Source organism: Lolium perenne, chromosome 3, assembly GCF_019359855.2.
Source record: "Lolium perenne isolate Kyuss_39 chromosome 3, Kyuss_2.0, whole genome shotgun sequence".
NCBI lineage: Eukaryota > Viridiplantae > Streptophyta > Magnoliopsida > Poales > Poaceae > Lolium > Lolium perenne.
The window spans coordinates 275597846-275606116 of record NC_067246.2 but is presented as its reverse complement, the minus strand read 5'-3'; the positions used below and the strand labels follow the sequence as shown (position 1 = coordinate 275606116).

General features: G+C 45.4%; 1 protein-coding gene across 1 annotated transcript; it reads right to left on the bottom strand.

Annotated features, from left to right (window-relative positions):
* Positions 1–770: 770 nt before the first annotated feature.
* On the bottom strand, positions 771–4360 carry LOC127344459 (aldo-keto reductase family 4 member C10). Its single transcript, XM_051370742.2, has 7 exons — positions 4043–4360; positions 3846–3896; positions 3215–3291; positions 3033–3120; positions 2459–2734; positions 2098–2346; positions 771–1067 (listed from the first exon to the last, which is right to left on the bottom strand). The coding sequence occupies exons 1-7, from the start codon at positions 4151–4153 to the stop codon at positions 984–986; spliced, it is 936 nt and encodes a 311-aa protein (XP_051226702.1). The 5' UTR covers positions 4154–4360; the 3' UTR covers positions 771–983.
* Between the last annotated feature and the right edge of the window lie 3911 nt (positions 4361–8271).

The window sequence follows — 8271 nt, the reverse complement described above, 5'->3', positions numbered from 1 at the left end:
CGAGCTTTGCATGCAAGCAGCAGATAGCGACATGAGAAAATAGCCAAGCCGTACGATGCTGATCCAACGGACGCGAGAGCAACCGATCTAGGAGCCCGGATCCGGCGACCGACGCCTAGCGCGCGCCATTCTTTTAGCTGCACGTCACGTTAGACGTCATACTATCTATATATGGAATGAATCTAGTGAGGAGCTCCACGGGATAAAAAAAAAATGAAACGATGTTACCCTTGATCATATTTTGCTGACATTTGCTAGTTCTAAGACAACTCCAATTTTATCGGTTTTGCTAGTTCTCATCTGAGATTTAGTTAGTGCTTGGTTATCTCCATAGCCTTTTGATTTTCTTTGTGATTCGTGCATTCCTATGAGCTGCAGGTGGGTTGTTTTTGAGTTGCAAGTGGGTTGCAACGGAGAAAAATTTGTTCATGCAGTCAAATAAAATGTTCATTAGCAGTCTTGTGAGTTGAAAGTGGATTGCAACTGAGTATTTTGAGTTCCAATGAGTTACAAGTGGGTTGCAACTGACAAAAAGAATTACCGTGGTAAAAAATATCCATCTGGTGGTCGTATGAGTTGCAAGTTGATTGCAACTGAATATTTTGAGTTGTAAGTGGGTTGTATCTGATAACAAAATTGTTCAGAACTAATCTAGTCTGTCAAGCGAGAGCTAGAGATAGACCCTAATTTTATTTATTGCTTTGCATCTTCTCTGGCAACACAGAGTTGATACATTTTGCATCTTCTCTGGCAAACAAACGAGCAACACAAAACAAATAATGCAGATGACAGTAACGAGCTAGGATAAATACATAGTCGTAGCACATATTCCTTAACCTAGAGGAGCAATGCATGCAGTCTAGAGAATAATTCCCAACGGAACTGTCTGAGCCATATGATTGTTAAGCACATGGTTGACAATACATAACAATTTAACAAGCGACTGTGTACCAAGGTGCCCTGAATAAACACCGGGAACAGTCCTAAATTTCCCCGTCCCAGAGCTCCTCGTGGGTCTTGTAGATGCTGTCTTTGTTCACGATGAAGTTGCCCATGAGCAGCCTAGTCTGAACATGACAAAAACAAACAAAAAAAAGGCACGTCAGGAATAACTGCTGCACTGCACTCAAACTGGTGTGGACACATGAAAATGCATATTCACTAATCAGGCCATCGGGGACCAGACTTGACATGTATCGCTTTTTAACAACAACAAACAAAACTGTCCTGATAAAGGAAACTGAAGTTGTCTGTTTTCAACAACAGCAAACAATATTGTCCTGATAAGCACATGTAGCAACAAACAACCAATTGATAGTAAAGTGGAAATTTGGTTCTATCAGTGATGTTCTCTTAAAAAGAACGGAGCTATCAGCAAACTGAAGTTGTTTGTTTTCAACATCAGCAAACAATACTGTCCTGATAAGCTCGTGTAGCAACAAACAACCAATTGATAGTAAAGTGGAAATTTGGTTCTACCAGTGATGTTCTCTTAAAAAGAACGGAGCTATCAGCAAACTGAAGTTGTTTGTTTTCAACAACGGCAAACAATACTGTCCTGATAAGCTCATGTAGCAACAAACAACCAATTGATAGTATAGTGAAAATTTGGTTCTATCAGTGTTGTTCTCTTAAAAAGAAGGGAGCTACTTCTTTCATAAGGAGAAACTAAAGAAAAAGCACATCCAGACTCAGTGGCTGGGTGCCACAGCACACACCACACAGTGAAATAAAGGGAGCACATAACCATCGGTTATGCTATTATATAAACCTGAACCTGCACATCATTTCACTATATTATTGCTCACATGTTTCTATGAATTGGAACGACCAAGGATAAGAGAACATTTCAATATGAGTATCCTGGCACTGAAGCTATGGAACGAAGATATAAACTTTTAAGACTGCAAATGCAGAAATGCTACTTAATGTGATATTTCATCAGTTTATTGTATATAGATTTGTAATTTCACACCCAACATCAGTGTATTTTTCTCCCAATTAAATTAGATAGCTCCCATCTGGTAAAAGAAGTCTGCACAGACAAAACAAAGCTAAAAGTTGACGAAAAAACCAAAACAAAGTAGCATAACTCACCTGCTTAATCTCAGAGAACTTCGCAAGCAAGTCATCCGGAATTGACCAGTCATAAACATCAAGGTTCTGCTTTATACGATCTTCACTCACGCTCTTTGGGAGTACACTGTGACCCATCTGAATGTTCCAGCGCAGCGCTACTTGTGCAGGAGTTTTGCCAAGCTTCTCTGCGATTGAAATGACAACAGGTTCTTTAAGGACATTACCATTCATCCATGTTGATCCAGGTGAACCTAGTGGTGAGTACGCCTGCAAAATGCACAAGCCGATTTATAAGCACACACACCAGGTTTTCCAAAGAAGTAAATTCACAAGCCAGTACCTTAACTGGCAAGAAAATATAGTTAGATAGCAGACTTACAGAGAGGTGAACACCCTTTGACTGGCAGAAGCTATGGAGTTTAGTTTGCTGCCAACCAGGATGGCACTCCACCTGGTCAACAGCTGGAGGTATGCGAGCAAGAGCAAGCAAGTCCCCCAGTTTCTTCGATGCAAAGTTGCTCACACCAATTGCACGAGCTTTGCCAGCATCATGTAGCTTCTCCATTGCTCCCCATGTAGCTGGGATGTTAGGTGTTACGTAGTTTTCAGGGTTGCCAATACTGGATCCCTTCTTGACGCTAAATGGCCAATGGATCTACAAAAAAAGTAATGCGTTTTTTTATCAGACAATACACGCAAACAACATGCCAACCCTTTCAACGAACAATTATTTAGCTCAGAAATTAGACAGATGTGTTAAAAAATGAACAATAAGAGCTACCTTAAGATTTATTGGTAAGTGAAGTCTATAGTACAATGCAAGGCAATACCAAAATGGATGCGGAGAATCACACGCAATACATATAGCTGATTACTCAAAGATTGAGAACGCATAAATGAGCAAGTAGCATAATGAACTATACTCCCTGAACAGGAAGATGCATACAACTTACAAGGTAAAGATCCAAGTAGTCAAGCTGCAGGTCACTCAGGGATTCATCAAGTGCCAAAGGTACATCTTCTGGAGCATGATGACCACACCTGAAAAAAACATGGCCATTACAAGCAATCAGTCAGACACGAAGTATTAAGAAGATACAAAACTATAGGGGGTTCACCAAAGATCTGGCTTTACCATAGCTTAGAGGTGATAAAAAGATCTTCGCGCTTGACTACACCCTCTTCAAATAGCTTCTTGAGAGCCAAGCCCACCTGGACAATCCAAATGTATGCTTTTGTTATTCATAACCCAGCTTGAACAGAGACAACTTTGGACAAAAAGAATGTTAATGTTGGAAGGGTAAATGTTAGGACTATAAGTTTTGATTTCTATCTCAATTTGGTACGTGTCCTCTAAAGTACAGTCCAAATTGGTCACGCCTATTTTCTAAACCAGTTGTGGTTGTTGTTGTTTTTTTCCTTTTTCTGGAAGAAGGTAGATGGTCGTGGACTCTTTCTAAACCAGATCACTGGTCTAGTAGTCCCTGTGTCAAATGAATGGACAGAAAGGAATTTATCATAAGGCCCACACGTATGCAGATTGGACATATAAATATTCAGATGTTATTTTAGTCTTCTGTTAGTATGCTAGATCGAGTTGTTCGTGTTTGCAGGAAACAAGCAAGAAATCTGTGCCCGAATATTAGGATCACATATAGTACGAAGATAACTAACAATTAATGTGAAGGGGATTAGCCTGGTTGGAAAAACAAATAGAGAATATAGCACTGCGTGAGTGATTCAAAGCTTGGGAGAAATCGAGTTACCTCCTTCTCGTTGTTGTAGGCTCTGGCGCAATCGATGTGCCGGTACCCTGCCTGCACGATTTAATTGAGGAGGAGATCACGCACTGATTCGCCGACATTCTCCCGCAAAAAGACAGCCACACGGGCAGGATCGGAGAGGGGGAAGAGGGAAAGAAAAAGAAAAAGGGGACGAGAGGGGGCATTGCGGTGAGACGGACCTTGACGGCGGCGTAGACGGCCTCGCCGACGACGCCGGGGTCGGACTGCCAGGTGCCGAGCCCCACGGAGGGGATCTTGGCGCCGGTGTTGAGCACGAAGTGGCTCGCCATCTCTCGCTCCCACTCCGCCGCGCAAGGAGACCGAGGTCACAGTGACAGATGCGCAGACAGGGGAAGGGGACGAAACGGAAACGGTGAGCAGAGCGGGGTGCGCTCTACTTTGTAGGCAGCGGCTGCGGTCGGCCGTCGGCGAGGGTGGCCCGGCACGGCCACGGATGGTTTGGTTCGTTCCGGGGCTTCGCGTTGGTGGCAGACTGGTAGTAAGTAGCACGAGGCTGTACTACTGGCTGGTGCTGCGTGCGCCAAGTGGCTGGGCCAGCTACCAGTAGAACCAGTCCGAGGGTTTTAATAAGCTGCATCGTGTTTTTTTTTTCTTGGCGAACCTAAACTCCCAGTCGAAAATATTCTGCAATCTGACAATTAGATTTGGCGCCATCAGAATAGAACAAACGTTGTGCAGGTCGATGCAAAGAAAAAGCAGTACCGCAGAAGCAGCTTGGCACCAAGCCATATGGCCGCGAATTGAGGTCGGCGCCAAGGGCAATGGCTTCCGTGTTGTTTTTTCTTAGCGTTGGCCTGCACAATTTCAGCTCTATTCACGATAGCGCTGAATTCAAGGGTTAGATTTCGAACAGTTTTACCAAGAGGTTAGACAAGTAACTAATTTCGTGCATGGGTAAGATTCATAAAAAAAAAATCCCTCTACGGAGTCTCCTTTGAAAAAGACCATGTTTTGGTACCGGCACACATCAATAATTCTACGTTTACGGGAAGAAAGCTTACGGGATTTTGTTACGGGATTACCTGTCAATCAAGGATTTGTCCTTGAAATTTTTTCTGCAACCGAACCAAAACTTCCTTCCAATGAATTGGTTCCACGATCTCCCCGTAAACTTTTTTCGTAAGCTCTCTCCAGTAAGTGTAGCATTGTTGGGCACACATTAAATGACCTTCCTCGCTCCCCCTCTGCCCCAGATTAGCCAGGTGAGCAACATATGTGTAACATTTTGATAAATTTGGCCTCTAGACGAAATTAATCCATCGCTTGGCTCTCTGGCAAAACAATTTCGGAATCTCGACGCCACCGATAATGGCGTCAAAGTTCTGTAAGGAAATGCAACACGGAAAGACTCTGACGAGTTTGGGGCCATCCCGTTGGCGGCTTGGCGCCAACTACACTTCAACGTTGGATGACTTGGCACCGACATGCTTCGTTATTGTGCTGCCTTGCATCGACTAACATAATTTTAGCTTTGTTTTCAATGACGCTGCCTATAGGACAGATTTTTTTTTTCGAGGAATCCTATAGGACCGATTTCAAAACAGTTTCTCAAGAATAGATGAAGAATTAGTCTCGTCCAAGGGATGGACTTGTAAAAATGCAACACATGAATATTGCTCTCAATCACGATATGCATGTTACGGTCTAAGTTAGAGCATGTCTAACAGGCTCCGTATTTTTTCGCCCCTTAAAACGCGAGTAGAGGACCCTGTATCCAGTTTTCGCCGGCCGAAAACTCGGACGAGCTAGCAGAGCCCGTATCCCTAAACTGTAAAAGGGTATATTCCTAGAATATACCAAATCATTTTTTTTTCTTTTTCCTCTTCTTCCTCCTCTCCTTCTTCCTCCTCCAACCACCCCGTGCCTCGCCTGTGCCACCGCCCGCTTCGCCAGCCGCGCTTCGCGCCGCTTCGCCGCCGCCACCGGCCTCGCCGCCGCCGCCGCTCGCTGCCATGCGCTCTGCACTTCGCGCTCGCTCGCCGCGCTCGCTTCTCGCCCGCCACGGCTCCGCCCGCCGACCTCGCCGCAGCCGCGTCGCTTCGCTTCGCCCGCTTCGCTGCCGCCGCCATGGCTCCGCCCGCCGCCATGGCTCCGTCACGCCCGCCCCGCTTGCCGCCCGCCCGCCATGGCTCCGTCCGCCCGCCATCGCTCCATCCGCCTCCACCACGCCGCGCGTCCTCGCATCTCCGGCTTGGCTGCACCCGCACTGCCGCCGCACCGCGTCGCGCCTCGCACGCTCCCCGCCCGTGCCGGCTCCGACGCCATCGGGTGCACACGCGCCCGGCTGCTCCAACCGTCGCGATTTTCTGAAAGTTCAGCGCGCCACGAGTGAGGGGTTGGCCATGTATTCAGCCTCCCGCCCCGTAGAAGTAAGGGGCCAAAAGCCACCCCGTAGCCAAAACTGTAAAAAATCGACGCGGGGGCCTGTTTTACGGGGTCTGCTAGACGACCGGGTAGAGCCATACCCCGTATATCGGCGGTTATTTTATGGGGTTGGGCCTTTTAAGGGGTCTGTTAGACGTGCTCTTACCTCTGCTATGACCAGCCTCTGCAATTTCGATCGCAGTCTTCTGTTTATTCATATATAAAAATTCGTGGCACTTGTTTTATGACAGGGCCATGAACATAAAACGATGAAAAATACGGTTTACCTACCCTTCCCTGTCGCATGTGCCGCTTTGCCGGATTCAGTTGGTATCTTTCTCCCTGCCGACCCGAGAAAGTGGAGAATCCTTTTTTGTCCACATCGTAGAGACCTAAATCAAATTAGGTAGTGTTCCCTTTTGGACATTGGAAGTGGAACGCAAAGATACCGAATGCATGCCGCATAATCGACTTATTAATGACGCGGCGACAACTGATCAGTGATCAGTACTGCTAGTTGACTAGTGACCCGTCGAATTGTGGCTGATGATGACAAGAACAGCGACGCATCCACGAGTTCAGACCAATTCGAGGCTATGGCTAAACCACGTCGCTGATGAAGAGCAAACCTGCACTGTATCGCTGCACTTGGCTAGCTAGCTACTGGACTTGACAAGATTGTGTTGTGCATTCTGAATCGTAAGCAGTGACGCGTTAAACAGGTAAAGCTAGTTCTCGCGCGGGATCACCGGATGAAAGTAGGGTTGTGTGGGGTGAAAGTCTGACAAAATACTCCCCACCGATCCATAACAAATATGGGGATTTTAGTTAATTTTATTTTAAATGTAAACTAAAACACCGACAGTTATCATGTTAGTAGCATTTTTGGAAACTACAACACAAAATGGATTAGGTTCGAACTTTTTTACAAAATAGGGTCTTTCATACTATCCTCAGGTGGGGCGCTGAGTGTCATGATAGATAGCACGACGCCTTTGCTATAGCTAGGTTCCGCGCCATACAACACGACGATGTGGCCTAGGGCGTCATCTATCTAGCATGGCGTCTTAGCCTAGGGTGTCATGCACAAATGCAATTTTATGGAAAATATAGATCTACTCTATTTTGTGCTAAAGATTTAGAGAAAAATCATTTTTATCCATTTTCACCAGTCTAGGTAGGTAGCAAGACAGCAGGAGCACAAGTTTTGTTTTTTGTTGTTGATACACGAAACAACGGCGAGCATCCTATGCAGGACGTGTTTGGTTATCTAGGCGTTTTTTGGACCCTTGCACAATAAGCTTGGTGAAAACTGGTTATATTGAAATGAGATCTGACTATCTGAACCAAGCTCTGCACTTTGTTTTATAGCCCACATCAGTGTTACCGTTTGGTTTTTCTTGCACATGTTGTTTCAGGGTGCAAATGTACAAAACATTGGTGTTTGGTTGTATAAAATGGTGTGATAGTGCGAACGAGAGGAGTTGAGGGAAACTCCACACGAAGGGTAGTCGACTCGTATCAGAGTGTAAGTCAAGAAAACGAATCTAAACCTACCAAACTGATTATAAACATGATCGCTTGAGGAGATTGCCAAATAAACTTCGCTAACAAACCATACAAAGAGATATACTCTAACACCAATCCCTTCAGTCGGTGGATGCATGGATTGTACTACAAGTCCAGGAAGAGTTACGAGGGTAGACCCTTCACCATGATATCAACGAGTTGTTGAGGCATCTCAAAAAAAAAAAAAACGAGTTGTTGAGACGATGACACATGAAGAACCCATATGTGACCGAGAGATACCTTCTGGCTCACAAAGTGGATGTCGATCTTGATGTGCTTGGCACGCCGATGTACCCGCCATAGAAGACAATTGTCGCAGCTCAAAGGGGATGATGAAGCTACTGAAGTAACTATCGAATCCAAGAAAACTCATCGATGGTGTGAGCAACATCACGATATTCCACTTCGGCACTGTGGGAAATAATCGTCTGACGCTTGGAGGACCACGACAACA

Bases quoted from the DNA above. Each gene is read 5' to 3' on its own strand.
- LOC127344459 (XM_051370742.2), bottom strand. From the start codon at position 4,153: ATGGCGAGCCACTTCGTGCTCAACACCGGCGCCAAGATCCCCTCCGTG. The intron at 2,735-3,032 runs GTAAGTTGTATG...CTTTTTTTGTAG, and splicing joins ACTACTTGGATCTTTACCTT to ATCCATTGGCCATTTAGCGT. The intron at 1,068-2,097 runs GTGAGTTATGCT...TGTCATGTTCAG, and splicing joins AGTTCTCTGAGATTAAGCAG to ACTAGGCTGCTCATGGGCAA.